This window comes from Arachis hypogaea, chromosome 9 (assembly GCF_003086295.3).
Source record: "Arachis hypogaea cultivar Tifrunner chromosome 9, arahy.Tifrunner.gnm2.J5K5, whole genome shotgun sequence".
Lineage (NCBI taxonomy): Eukaryota > Viridiplantae > Streptophyta > Magnoliopsida > Fabales > Fabaceae > Arachis > Arachis hypogaea.
In genome coordinates, this window is record NC_092044.1 from 37,439,821 (window position 1) to 37,455,327 (window position 15,507).

General features: G+C 30.4%; 1 protein-coding gene and 1 pseudogene across 1 annotated transcript; both read left to right on the forward strand.

Annotated features, from left to right (window-relative positions):
- Window positions 1-6,981: 6,981 nt before the first annotated feature.
- Window positions 6,982-9,324, forward strand: LOC112710872 (transcription factor bHLH94). The gene is made up of 3 exons (XM_025763314.3): window positions 6,982-7,503; window positions 7,902-8,345; window positions 8,921-9,324. The coding sequence occupies exons 1-3, from the start codon at window positions 7,147-7,149 to the stop codon at window positions 9,029-9,031; spliced, it is 912 nt and encodes a 303-aa protein (XP_025619099.1). The 5' UTR covers window positions 6,982-7,146; the 3' UTR covers window positions 9,032-9,324.
- A 919-nt stretch (window positions 9,325-10,243) lies between these two features.
- LOC140175109 (probable sugar phosphate/phosphate translocator At2g25520) lies at window positions 10,244-10,960 on the forward strand (annotated as a pseudogene).
- The last annotated feature ends 4,547 nt before the right edge of the window (window positions 10,961-15,507 follow it).

Below are 15,507 nucleotides of genomic sequence, written 5' to 3' on the forward strand. Positions count from 1 at the left end.
GAGATATGCCCCCGGTCTAAGGTAGAACGGAAGTGGTTGTCAATCACGCGTTCATAGGTGAGAATGATGATGAGTGTCACGGATCATCACATTCGTCATGGTGAAGTGCAACGAATATCTTAGAACAGGAATAAACTGAATTGAATAGAAAATAGTAGTAATTACATTGAAACTCGAGGTACAGCAGAGCTCCACACCCTTAATCTATGGTGTGCAGAAACTCTACCGTTGAAAATACATAAGTAATGGTCCAGGCATGGCCGAATGGCCAGCCCCCATGAATGTGATCAAAGGATCATCAGGTAATCCAAAAATAATCCAAAGATGTCTAATACAATAGTAAAATGTCCTATTTATACTAGACTAGCTACTAGGGTTTACAGAAGTAAGTAATTGATGCAGAAATTCACTTTCAGGGCCCACTTGGTGTGTGCTTGGGCTGAGCTTGAGCTTTACACGTGAAAAGGCTTCTTTTGGAGTTGAACGCCAAGTTGTAACGTGTTTTTGGCGTTCAACTCTGGTTCGTGACGTGTTTCTAGCGTTTGACTCCAGAATGCAACATGGAACTAGCGTTGAGCGCCGGTTTGTGTCATCTAATATCGAATAAAGTATAGACTATTATATATTGGTGAAAAGTTCTAGATGTCTAATTTCCAACGCCGTTGAGAGCACACCATTTAAATTTCTGTAGCTCCAGAAAATCCATTTCGAGTGCAGGGAGGTCAGAATCCAACAGCATCAGTAGTCATTTGTCAGCCTTCTTATCAGAGTTTTGCTCAGGTCCCTCAATTTCAGCCAGAAAATACCTGAAATCACAGAAAAATATACAAACTCATAGTAAAGTCCAGAAATATGAATTTAGCATAAAAACTAATGAAAACATCCTTAAAAGTAGCTAGATCCTACTAAAAATTACCTAAAAATAATGTCAAAAAGCGTATAAATTATCCGCTCATCACTAAACCATACCTTGGTCGATTTCTCCCTAAGCTCAAACACCTCAATTCAAGCCTCTAAAATTCCAAATCAAGTGTTATAGGTTCCAGCCACCAAAAGTTCCAATTCAAGTATAGCACTTCGCCAATTTGACTTCAATTTCACATATATACAACCTAATGTTATATAATTAATTCCATATACATAAAAATCTTCAATACCCTAATCTCATAAAATTGATAAATTAGAAGGAAAGTAATGATTCCTTACTTTACCCACGGATTCACTGGATAAAACCCAACAATTATCTACCACTAGAGTGTCCCTAAACCATCAAAATCACTAAAATCACTCAATACTCACACTGAAATGTGAATTCAGAAAAGGGGAAACAAACTGAATGTAAATTACAAAGTTTCTTACCATTTTGTTTGGATAGAATTGAAGAGAACTTCGAGACAAACGTGTGACAACAAACGGCTCGTCAGTCAGAGCTCCAAACTTAGAGATTTGTGGAATTGAAGTTGTGATAAGGGTTAGGGTTCTAATATTCTTCCCTTGCCCCCATGTCAGCGTGAATGTGTTTAATGGGAGAGGAGAAAGCTGAGATAGTTTCTTATATATTGGATCATGGGCCCAGTTTGGGTTCAATCCAATCGGTTTGGTCCGTTCGGTTCAATTTTGGGCTAATTTCTTTAAAATTAGTGTCAAAATTTTTATTTTAATTAGCTCTATCTTATTAAATTATAAAATTTTATTTTCTATTTTTGGATTAATAATTAATTTATTAACTAATTATTTACTAATTTTACGGATTTTATAGCTAGATTATTTTGATTAAGCCATACTAATCAATTATGAGGTGTCTTAACCCTATAATAACAAAGAAGAATGTTAAAAGATCATTAAAATTTATTATTTTTAGTGATTAATTAGTTATCAATGTTTAAAAGTGTAAACTAATGTATATTATTGAATTACTAATTTAAATGAATTGAATTGATAGCAAAAAATAATGACTAAAAACAATAAATTCTAATAATCATCTAATATTTTTCAATAACAAATATGCCACTAAATTAGTCAATTATAATGTATCTTCAAATAAATTACAACTACTACAACCCTAAATAAAATTCTTTGATGTTTGAATTTGAATTGAACTTTCTTCGATTCTTCAATAACATAATATGTCACTAAAAGATATATACAAATAGAAAATAATTTTTAAAAAACTAAAATATGTTTTTAATTTGTTCCCATCAATTAATTTTAAAATGGAAAAAACAAAAATATAATTTCAAAATTATGATAATATGATATAATTTACAATAATATAGTGTCATTATGTTTTTCGCAATATGCGCAATAATGCTACGACCACTGTTTTGCAGACGGTGAAAAATTTGTAAAATATTTGGTGTCTCAACATAGTGTGAGCAAACAAAAAAATATTTATTTTGTTGTTGGCCATATTTTTTTTATGAGTAATGGGATGCAGGGCCCAAAAAACAAGAAAAAAATTAGACTACTACTAATTTTTTAAACTCAATACCACTTGCATCAGCAAAAAGGTGGTGAAACAAGTAAAGAGGAGCCTACTCGAAGAACTTAATTCCATAAACTTCTTTTTGACCCAGCTTGGCGAAAGCATCTGCGTAGAAATTGGCCATCCTGTAGATATGTCTTAATTCTACATTATCTATCTTTTCCAAAAGCTCCTTGATCGACCGAATGAGGGAAGAGCTACTATGGTTCTCTGGAGATGCCTTTTGAACCAGTGCTACGACACATCTAGAGTCTAATTCCACTACTAATTTTGCGATTCCTAACTCAGAAGCTAGCTTAATCCCAACATAGAAGTCTCATAGTTCAGCCATGTTTATGGTACAGGCTCTGATGTTCATAATAAACCAGCAATTGTGCGGCCAGCCCAATCCCTAATAATACCTCCGCAAGCGCCTCTGATATAGGATGAATGACTGGCCCATCTACATTTAATTTAGTCCATCTCCAATTTGGCGCCTCCCATTCGACAAGCTCCTCTCTGGTAAGATTTAGGAAGCTTCTACTATGCTCTTTTATGCTCAAAGTAATGCTATAATTTTCTACAATTTTTCTTATCATTTGGTGAAGTTGATTATTCGACAGAGTCTCGTCCTTAAAAATGAGATCATTTCTACACTTTCAGGCTATGTTGCATGCTGTGACAAAGATGATGGGCCACGAAGTCCTATAATGCTTTCAAGAGACCAAGGAAATGTTAGTACTGAGCTATTCCTAAAAGGATTGGGAGAAAAAAATTTTCATATGCATCTCTGTTTACTATGTTGATCCATGTTGTACGGATATAGGGGTGATCTCATAAGGTGTAGAGCACAGTCTCTTCTTTTGCGCAGCGTCTCGGACAGTCATTGTTGTCTGTGAGATTTCTGCTCTTCCTCCTGCTGTTGGTAAGTAAAACTTCATGGGTAAGGAAAGTTATTTTTCCAAAGCAATTTGTGTAACCTGTTATTATTCTCCTTGTTACTGAAAAGAGCTTCATTGGCTAATTTAATTGTAAACTTGCCATCTACTGCTGGAAGCCACCCACAGTATCTGCTCCAATATCAGGATTGGAGAATTTTAAAATTCTAACGTACTCTAGAACATTCTTAGGCAAAACCTGACTAATTTTTATCCAATTCTAAGTATTATAAGAACTAATATAATCACACATCCTTTTTCCAAGCGTTTTTTCATCAGGGTTAATGGTAGCTAAGTCTTTTAATTTGTGAATTTCTGGGATCCAATGGTCATCCCAAAAAGAAATATTTTTTTCGTCAACTATTCTCCAATTAGGATCTCTTGAAATTTTTTCCAAACCTTTGTTATTCTAATCCAAGCGTTTAAGCTACTAGTCTTCTTATGAACTTTGAATATGATGCTATCTCCTCTTGCATACTTTTCTCTCATCACCTAAACCCATAGGGAATTCCTTTTGTAGATTAAGCCCTAAGTAAGTTTCATAAGAAATAGTTGATTGGTCTCCTGCGCCCTTCGAATTCCCACTCCACCCTCATCCTTTGGTTTATAGATTTTCTCCCAACTTAAGAGATGGACCTTTCTATTTTCGATATTGTTCCATAGGAAGTTCCTATATAGTTTATCTATTCTAGCACAAACCGTCACAGGGATCTTCATAGTCTGCATGTAATAACTAGGAATGGTTGATAACACCAATTGAATAAGAGTGCATCTCCCTGCAAAAGATAGAGATTTCTTGTTCCAGCTAGATAACTTGGTTTGCATGTGATCAAGGATGAATTGAAAATGACGATGGTTACACTTCTACGTGATCAAGGGTACTCCTAGGTATTTTTTCAGATTAGCCGTCAAGGTCATTCCAAACTCCTAGTTTAGTTGCTGCCTAATATTATGATTAACATTTTTAGAGAAGTAGACACAAGGCTTATAGAAGCTGATTCTTTGTCTTGAGCTCTCATACAAAGTGTGTAAGGTCTCCTTAATCGTTCCACTTGTTCACTAGAAGCTTTAGAAAAGAGAACCAAATCGTCTGCAAAACAAAGATGAAATATTTTAGGTCTATTTCTAAAAATAGTTATTGGCTCCCATTTTTAATCAACAACTAATTTATTAATAAGGTGAAATAAATGCTTAATACAAAGAACAAAAAGATAAGGTGAAAGAGGGTCTTCTTATCTAATTCCTCTTGTTGGAGAAGTCTCATAGGGTAATCCATTCTAAAAGAGATTCATGGTGGATAAAAATGTAGTGGGCAATGGCATTAATGATTCCTTTTGAGATATCAACATCTTTTAGAGTATCCACCACAAAATTCCAGTTTAATTTGTCGTAGACCTTCTCTAGGTCGATCTTTATAGCCATGATTCCTTTTTCTTGATTTCTATTACACATGGTGTGAACTACCTCCTGAACCATTAGAATATTGTCTGCATCTATCTTATCAGGAATAAAACTAGATTGAGTGTTAAAAATAAGCACAGGCATATAATTTTTAAATTCAGAGACAATAATTTTAGTGATTACTTTGTAGCAAATATTATATTGATTAATAGTTCTAAAATAACTAACATTTTTAGGTATAAAAATTTTGGGAATAATTGTAATAAGGGCTTTGTTAACTTCATTAATATCTGTGAGTTGTTGAAAAATAGACTTCACCCAACTAAAAGAATTTTGCTAGAATACTATCACTCGTTCCATTCTCTGGGGCTTTCCAACTCCCCATATAAAAAATTACAACTTTAACTTCCTCTTGAGAGACCTCTTTTGAAATATCAGCATAATCTCTGCTAACAAACTTCGGAAAAAGATTGTAATTTGAATTCATAGGGTATAGGGTCTTGAAAAATCAACTCTCTCATCTCTTTAACTGCTTAATATCATCAATCTATTTTCCTAAATCATTTTTAAGGGCTATTATCGTATTTTTTTTTCTTCTACCATTTAGTATCTAATATTTTTATTGCCAAATTTAATGTTGCTTCTTGATAATCGTTGTCAATAGACTTCCTCTTGCACTGCAATGCTTTCATACTCCTGCGCCAGAGCTCCTTTTGGAGCTTATCAAGAAAAGGGATTCGAATTGAAGGAAGGCCTGTTGGTGAAATTTTTTCCAATTTTAATATTTCACCTATATCACCAATTTTGAGATATTTCACCATTTTTGTTTTTATATCTAAATTTTTTTCCTTTTTTCCCTCCCATTTTTATTGTTTTTTTTGTCTATAAATTCTATATTAAATGGCTATCTGAACAAAATTAATAAAAAAAATAAAGCATGAAGTAGAAACTTGAAAAGAAAAAGAAAATGAATTTAAGAGGATTACCACATAAAATAAATAAATCTATTTTTTTCTTTTAAAATATTATTAGTAATTAGTGATTAATGATCTCCACAACATACATACTCTATCAAATTTAGATTTAAAAATGTTATGTACCCTAAAATTAGTTATTAAAATCAGTCATCAATCATATATTTATATATATGTATATATATTATCCAAATTTTGAAAATTGAACTAATAATCAAATCGGTAGACCGAGAGGTTCAAAAATTTAAAAGTTCAACAGAAATTTAATTGGTATTGAACTGAATATAATAAAATAATATATTTATGTATAAATTATATAATTTTTTAGAAAAAATTAATTTTTGTGTTTTATTATTCTAAATCGATTAACCACTAAAATATCAGATCAATTTAATTGATTAATCAATTTTTGTATTATTACATTGTTAAAAATAAATAATTTTCAAATTGGCCATCTAAAATATCATTTAAGCTCATGAATTTAATTAAATAATTATATAAAATTATTTATACTGAATATATATATATATATATATATATATATATATATATATATATGATTTTGTGTTCTAAAAATAACTGTAAATTAATTGAACTGGATGGTAAATAGTTTTTGGAAAAGTATAAGGAACCAAAAGCTTATCGGCCAAAAACTAAACAAAACTATATTAATTTATATCAATAATTAATTAATTTTAAATTTTTTAAATTCAAAATTTAAAAAATTTTAAATTGATTAAGTAAACCTAATTAAAACCTATAAAAACCTTTTTCTTTTTTCTCACATTAATCTATCCACTTCTAACAATCACAAATTCGAAAAATATATAAAAGAACATTCATTTAATATGAAAAAGAAACATTCTAATACTTAGTAGAAGAAACATCCATATATATTAACTCATAAAAATTTTGAATTCATCCAAAGGTATTTGGCTAGATTTTGGCTAATATGCTTTTCGTTCCCTAGCTTTACTCATAGTTTTTAAATTAACATGTAATAAATACTTGTACAAAATATAATAATTATATGTATATATATTTTTTAACCTGTGTATTCAAATTATACTTGTTCTATATATTATATGTGTGTGGAAAAACTAACAAAATAGATTAAAAACTTGGTATGTTAGTAAACTGTTACTGAATAATTTGTGGAATGTAGAATTTGAAGAAATAAAATGATTAAATTTGAAACTGTATTATTCATAGTTGAGTATTTCACGTGCAAAGCAGTGTCCATTTTGGTACCTTATTAGCGTAGCTTGAAAGAGCTTTATATAAGGCGAAATACTCTTCCCAAAGAACTCAACACTTTCTTCTTCATTCTCTTCACAATCATCATAATCATTGTTACAGAGATCGACCGATGGCGCTAAAAGCAGTGGTGTATCCACAAAGCCAAGACCCATCATTTGGCTATGGAGTCAATTACAACAACTGCTACCGAAACTGGAGTAACAGCTACAATAATGAAGACCAAAGAGTAGAAACAACATACCCTGCAGAAATATGGAACAATAACAATACTACTTGTTCATCACCGCCATCAGTGTTGCCATCGTCGTGTCGTCCAAAGAGGCGAAGAGCGAAGAGCAGGAAGAACAAAGAGCAGATAGAGAACCAGAGAATGACTCACATTGCAGTGGAGCGCAACAGAAGGAAGCAGATGAATCACTATCTCTCCCTTCTCCGCTCTTTAATGCCGGACTCTTATGTTCAAAGGGTACTCTACTCCTCATTTCTTACATCTTTCAACACTACAGACACTTATTCAGATTCGTTACAACAAGTTTACATTTGAGTCCTCTTAGTTTTATCCTTGTTTTTTTTTTTCTTTTACCATTTCAGACATAAAAAAAGATTGGTTAGATTGAATTAGTAGTGTTAAGTTTAACCAATTTATTTTAATACATTTTCTTTTTTTTTTATTTGATTTTTATTGTTTGAATAAGCTATTAAACCAACTTGATTAAACTTAGATACCAAAATAAATTGGTGAAGTAGCATGTTGGTTCTAATAACAGTACTCAAATGATAACAATTTAATAAGAACTCTTTTTATTATTGTTGGTTTTAATTATTTGTATGCGTATATGTGGGTGAATGTACTGAATAATCCAGGGGGATCAAGCTTCAATAATAGGAGGAGCTATTAACTTTGTTAAGGAGCTTGAACAGAAGCTGCAGTTTCTTGGAGCTACATATCAAGAAGGTGAAGATGGGAATAAGAAGAAGAAGAAGAACATGGCCTTTTGTGAATTCTTCACATTCCCACAGTACAGAAGAACAGCAACAGCAACAGCAACAACATCAAGCAGCAGTAGTAACAGTGAGAAATCATCATCATCAAGAACAGTGGCGGGAGAGGAGGAGTTGGGGGAAGTAGCTGCAGACATAGAAGTGACAATGGTGGAGAGCCATGCAAATGTGAAGATAAGGTCAAAGAAGAAGCCAAAGCAGCTGTTGAAGATGGTGTCTGCTTTGCACAACATGAGGCTTACAATCTTGCACCTTAATGTCACCACCACCATCAATCAACTTGTTCTCTACTCTCTCAGTCTTAAGGTAATTATTCATTTCTCTTCTTCTTTTTCTTCTTTTGTCTTATTACTTTCTTAGGAATCTTCAACAGTCTGCTTATAACTCCCTATATTTCTTCACAGAAAAGAAATAAACACAAAATATCTAAATGTTTTATTATTTTTTGGTTTTGTCTTCTACTCGATCAACATCTAGGTATTTTAAGATTTAAGATTAAAGTATATTTTTTTTATAGTTTATAATTTTTTTTAAAAAATAATCTTAATATCTAATTTTATTTAGTTTTGTTTTTAATATTCTAAATTTGTGTTAATGTTAATCTTTAGGAATAATTTTAATACAAATTAAAAACGTTAAAAAAATTAAATAAAGTTAAATATTATAAATATTTTTTTTTCAAAAAAAATACTTTAATTTAGTGTTAGAAAAACGTATTTACCTACTCTAAAAGGTGCTTATTCTCATACATAGTCAACCTATACAAAGAATATAGCGAAAAAGAGAGCAAAATATAATTTTAGCACCAAATATAACAATGCTCTACATTATGAATCTGTATAAGTATTGGCCAAAGTTTGAAAGTGAAAACGTTGTTGCAGGTGGAAGATGATTGCAAGTTGGGATCAGTGGATGATATTGCTGCAGCTGTATACCAGCTTATGAATAGCATTCAACAAGAGGCACCAATAATCTTAGCTTCAACTAATTAATAATAATAATAATAATAATAATAATAATTTAAGATCCAAGCATCAAGCCCTGTTAGCTTCATCACTAAATTTGGTTCTTAGATGGATCTCTCTTTTCCTTTTTCCCCTCTTTGAAGGTGTAACCAAAATTATTGCAAAGGCTATTCATCAATTTCTATTGATGGTGCCTTGATGTGGGGGCTCTTTAATTAGAAGTAGTTTAATTTAATTTGTATGTGTCTTTGTAGGCATAGGCCCTTTTGAACCTTTTTTTGTTTTAATATCAATTTCTCTTTCTCTGTCTTCTCTTTTTATCTATGGGGTACGAGTGGAGAACTTTGTGATACATATTTGTGCTTGATGCATATTTAGGTGCTTTGTCAATTCTACTTACCTTTCTTTCATAATGGGTAGGTCACATCTAATACCTATGAGCCAAGTTGTTATAAAGCACAAAATGGGAATTTTTCTCACAATAACATTAAATGAGTCACATGATAGTCTCTGAATTTTTTGCTATCATTGTGTCAAATACTAAGTCGTCCATGTATTGTTTTTCCATTTATTTGACTATTATCTTAATCTAACAAATGGATGATTATGACCAAATTAGTAAATTAAAACATTAACCCCACAAATATTGCTATTGCTTGATTCTTGCCTCCTCTTGATAATAAATAAATAAATAAACATCATCAATTCAACAGCATCTCTTACAATGTGAACAATAATACATAATAAATTTAAAGCGTAATTATTTAAATTATTTCCTAAAATTTTTAAAATTAGACATTTTAGTCCCTCAATTTTTGAAACACACAATAAAATCTCTCAAATTTAATTTCGATAAACAAATCAGTCATTAACCTTGTTTCTCCTTCAATGACAAACAAAAAATGATAATATAGAAGCATAGATTAGTACACATGGTAGTCACTTGTCCACGTGTGTAAACAAGACAAATTAATCCCTGGACTTAGGTTTAAAACTACGTCGTTTTGGAGAATACCCAAAATACAACATTTGACTCCCCTCTGTCTCTAGACTCTGTTCCCTCCCCGGTTGTCACCCTCTAAATCTCTCGTTGCATGAATTTGTTCTTTTTCTTTTTCTCGTGATTTTCTCATCCAACGGATTCTGAGTCGGATTTTAGTTCTGATCCACTTGTGTTGTACTTATCGAAAAAAAATTATAGGAAATAGTTATGGCAGAGAACACTGAACTTCAGAGACCATGGCCAACATGCTCTCCATCAGCATTCTCTGTTCTCTTTCTCTTTAGTTCTCTAACTCTGCCTACATCTATTTTTCTATCTCCTTCATCCAGATGTTGAAGACTCTCATGCCCGTCAACGTCTACTCTATCAGTGTTCTCTTCAAGAAAGAGAGTTTTAAGAACGGGACCATGGCCAACATGCTCTCCATTTCATTCGATGTCGCCATTGCTGCTTACCCGAGATCGAATTCGGCGCCTGAAAGGTTTTCCTACAACTTATGGCTATTGCGTTTGAGGCCACACGCCTTTTTCTTATCCAGATTTTGCTCAATTCAAAGGGAGTCTCGCTTAACCTTATCACCTCACTCTATTACATTGTGCCCTGCTGTCTTGTGTTCTTATCAATTTTGTGATTGATTATGGAGTACCCTTTTCTCAGGGATAATTTCAGTTTTTATCTAGATTTTGTCTTCTTTGCTCATCGAAAAGACTTTGGTTTTGACCATGAACGTTGCTGGAATGGTGAAGGACTAGCTACTAATTGCATTTTCATGGTCGATGATTAAGGATACCGTCACATAGGTGAATTCGATTGGGTATGGGTTGGCATTCTTGGGGGTTGGTGTTCTTGGTGGGAAAGGAGATAGGGGAATCATACACAGTTTTAGAACCTTATGTTTAGAGATTAATTTGCCTTATTTGCACATGTGGACAACTGGCTGTCATAAGTGTTAGTCTATGCCTCCATGTCAATATTTTTCATTTATTATTGACAGAGAACAAGACCAGGGACTAATTTTTCTGTCGTAGTTAAACTTAGGAGAGTTTTTTGTGTATTTAATAAATTGAGAGACTAAAGTGTCCAATATTAAAAATCTTAGAGATTAATTTGGGCAATTATTCAAATTTAACAAGTTAGTCATTAAATTAATTAATATCATTATCATTATATTATTTTACAACAGATAGCATTTTGGCACCAAGAATGCTGACATGGATCATTATGCCACTAGTATACATACCTCTCTCTTCTTAACTTATTTTAGGAAAGTATATTCTTTAGTGCAACTAAAGGTTATTTACAATTTACCTCATCTATCAAATACCACCTTCAGTTGTATTCACTATTCCGAGTTCTAATTACATGGATATAAGAGTTCAACGAATGGGCAATGAACTCTATTTCATTGAAGGGTAGTTGGATCTACTCATATATTATGACCAACTTAATGAAATCTGGTTAAAGTTAGCTTTCTTAGGAGGAGCTTGATTTTTTATTGAACAATTGCTTCCAAGGATCTTTATAGGCCAAGTTCAAATTCTATTCCCTTTATTTATGCTTTCTATGTCTGGCAGAAAATCTTCGAAGTGAAGCTTATAATAAGATTGATTTTTTTCAATTTAAGTTTAATTTTCAAAGAATTATGTCAATATTGGAGATACAATTTTAAAGATTAGTAGTACTCTGTTTAAATTTTTTTCTTTTAAAATTTTAATAATTAAAATATTTTTATAACATATTGTGATTTTTTTCAAAAATTACTACTCTTCTGATGCGTTAATGTAATGTCATTGATGAAAATAAAGGTTAATTTAATTTTTTGGTGTGGTTATTTTATATTTTGCCGCATTACATAAATAACAAACGATGAAGCTTATTTAATTAGAGGATGGTGTGAATTTGCATAAATTCTAAATCTTTAAATTGATGACATTATTTTAATTGGTTGTTGTTTCGAAAATGATTCTAATCTATATCTGTTTAAGGTCTAAAATAGCTTATATATTATTTAAACAGTTTAGCTCTAATATTATCATTCGATTAAAGTAGTTTTAGAAAAATTTTAATTGTTACTTCAATTTATATATTACGATAATTATTTTTAGATATGTTATTTTTAAATCTTTTAATATGAATCTTTTTTCGGTTTATGAATTTATTTTTACTGGCTCCTAGTATAACTAAGGAAAAATCCAATATTTGAGTTAAGAAATATTGCTAATAGTAAATTGTACTTTTAAATTATTAATCTAACAAAAGTTAAATCCTAAAAAATACTATTAGTTGTACTAAAGAATTCTATTGACATTATAATAAAATATTATACAAAATAATTTAAGATATGACAGATATTTTAATCAATTATGTAAAGATATTGCAAAAAAATAATAAATAGTGACTTCATTTATGCATAATTTTAGATCATCAATACACAAAAACAATTCAATAAAATATTAATAGTTGCATTAAAAAATTTATTAACGTATAAGAAAATAACCATTGGGTTAAAATTTGGTTGCTCATGAATATATATTTATATATAAAACGAAATGGTAATGTTAGGTAGGCAAAAAAAAAAAAAAAACAGCTCGAACTTGTCTTATTTAGCATTCATTAATTGTTACAATGAATGCTAAATAAGGTAAGTTATGATTTTTTTTGCCTGATTTTCTTTAGTTACCAAACATTTCCGAAAACAAAATAATTACATGTATAAAATATTTTTAAGTTAATAGCTTTAATTAATGATTATAATAATAAATATATAATTATATTAATTATAAATCATTTTAATTATTAATTTAGCATTAATTAAAAGTTTGTTTTTCTATTTTAAAGCGGATTAAACCTGGCCTATACCTATTATTATTACTATTAAATGAATTCACAATTATAATTGACAACACTTTACATAATTATAATGCTTTGTATAACAATGTATTATTCTTATTATACTACTAGCTTAGTTGCATGAATGTATTATTATTTAAAAGAAAATTACCATATATTAATTAGATTATTCGCTAATCATGTATAATCAAAATTATTTGTTTTATTATACATTTTTAAAATAATAATTAAGTAGTCTAATTTTTTTATAACATACTATCAATTAGCGTACAAATTCATATGCTTAATAATAATTTATAAAAATTATAGTAATTCAGTCATAACTTTTTTTATAGAGTAAAAGATTTTTTTAATGTTAATAAAATAATAATATATTATGTAATTCAGTCATAATATATATATATATATAGGTGGAAAAAGACCAGGCGGCCTGTTAGGGCTTGCAGCCTGGCTTATGTTTGGCCTGATCTGTTATAAAATAGGTACATGTCCAGACTCTTTTAAAAGTTTTAATACATTAATAAACCAGACCCAGGCTTATTAATTAGCTTTATAGGCTTGTCAGGCCTACCTGGGCCTGTTAAAATATAATTAAATATATAAATAATTATTTATTATTAATAAAATTATGAGATATTTTAAATTTATTATATTTTATTATAAATATTTGTGTATATTTTAAATATGTTAAAAGTTTAAAATTTTTTATAAATATTAAATATATGACATATTACATATAACTATTTTTATTAAAAAATAATTTTTTAAATAATATTTTTATTTTTGTAAAAAAAATTATCATGCATTTTAACAGGCTTCAGGCCAGGTCAGGCTGAATATCAGGCCAGGCCTAATATTTTATAAAGAGCCTATAACAGACTGCAAGCCAGGCTCAAGCCAATCAACTGTATAACAGGCCAGGCCTGTTAAAAGCAAAGCCTGGCCTGGCCTAACCTGTTTCCACCCCTAATATATATAATCATCACCTCTTAATATATAATAATACAAGCATGTATATAAGGAAATAAATATATTTTGATATATAAGCACATAATCCCGGATTAAATATATTAATGCAAAAATTACTATATTTAAGGAATAAAATAATAACATGTACACTGATATTAATTTAATAGCTACAATTTATATATATAATCATAATCAACATCTATTATAACATTATCATATAATAATAATTTATAAGAAAGTAATCATAGCTGCTTAATTAGAATAAAGTAAGCTATGGAATATATGTGAATTAAGCAGGAATATATGTGAATTAAATATATGCTAATGTATGTATAAAGAAATAATTATTGTGATTAACATATATTAATTCAATAATATTATTTTTTATTATAAAGTAGATCAATCATACACTACATAAAGTTATTGTTAATAAATAATGATATGAAAAGGAACCAATTATTTAAATAAAATTGTAATACCGAATTACACAGAACTTTATACTTAGTTGTAAAATAAAAATGGTGAGATATTACGACCTCTAAGATAAAATATATATGTAGATATAATTGAAAGAATGAGTAACTAAGAGCCTTGAAGAAAAGTTTAAACAAAAACCACAAAAAGAAAAGCGCATCAGTCACCTAAACGAATAACCAGATAAAAAGAAAGGGAAAAACATATGTACATAAAGAGTAGAATGCCAAAATATATAAAATATCAGGCTCCAGACTTGACCTGCGAAGTCAAGGCCGGCTGGATTATAAATACATATGTATATACAATCCCAAGAATATCCCAAAATAGAAAATCGACAACCTGTTTCTCCAAGTCACCTCTAAGAGGGACAAACACCAAAATACATATAGAGGAGAATCTACATACATATATATAAAAAGCATAAATACAAAAATACAACATCTCAAAGACCAAACTTTGCTTGCATAGAAAACTCTAAACGCTCAGCGAGGTGCCTCCCGACTTGTATCTTAAAAACAACAATATATGTATAGAATGAGAACCGGGATTTTCAATATGGTAATGGTGCCAACGTAGGTAATATATAAGGTCCCAAGAAAGCCAGAGGCATCTCTAGAATTCTAACATTTAGAATTAAAATTAAAGGAACATATTAAACCAGAAATTAGGTAAATTATCTAAGGTATTCAAGTTTTAAGTCTAACTCTAACTCAACCCTTCACTTTCTGTCTCATCTAACCTTCTAAAACACCAATAGAACTACTCTCAATGTCACCTCTGCCAGTATGAGGGATCTCTTAGTTGCAAGGACATACAATACAAACAAGAAAAACACAAATATGGATAGCAAGTACAGCAGATAGGACAAATAGTAATTAATTACAGCTAAACAATTAGGCAAGCCTAAACAATATACACTCAAGTAAAACATTCAGTATGCATATGATGTATGCATGTCCTATGGCTGATGATATCATCTGTTGGTTATATAGCCAACCCGACATGTCCTGGTAGCTAACCCCGGACATTGTCTCTTTGTTACGCTCAATTATCTCAGCACATTTACTGACCATTAGAGGAAGAGTGCTCTGTCACCATCAGAGGGATTATGTGTCCTATCACCATTAGAGGGAATATGTACACTCTCACCATTTGCAACCAGAGAGAATTCATAGACATATTCATCTTTAATCATCCTCACCTC

Bases quoted from the DNA above. Each gene is read 5' to 3' on its own strand.
- LOC112710872 (XM_025763314.3), top strand. From the start codon at position 7,147: ATGGCGCTAAAAGCAGTGGTGTATCCACAAAGCCAAGACCCATCATTT. The intron at 7,504-7,901 runs GTACTCTACTCC...TGAATAATCCAG, and splicing joins CGGACTCTTATGTTCAAAGG to GGGGATCAAGCTTCAATAAT. The intron at 8,346-8,920 runs GTAATTATTCAT...ACGTTGTTGCAG, and splicing joins TCTACTCTCTCAGTCTTAAG to GTGGAAGATGATTGCAAGTT.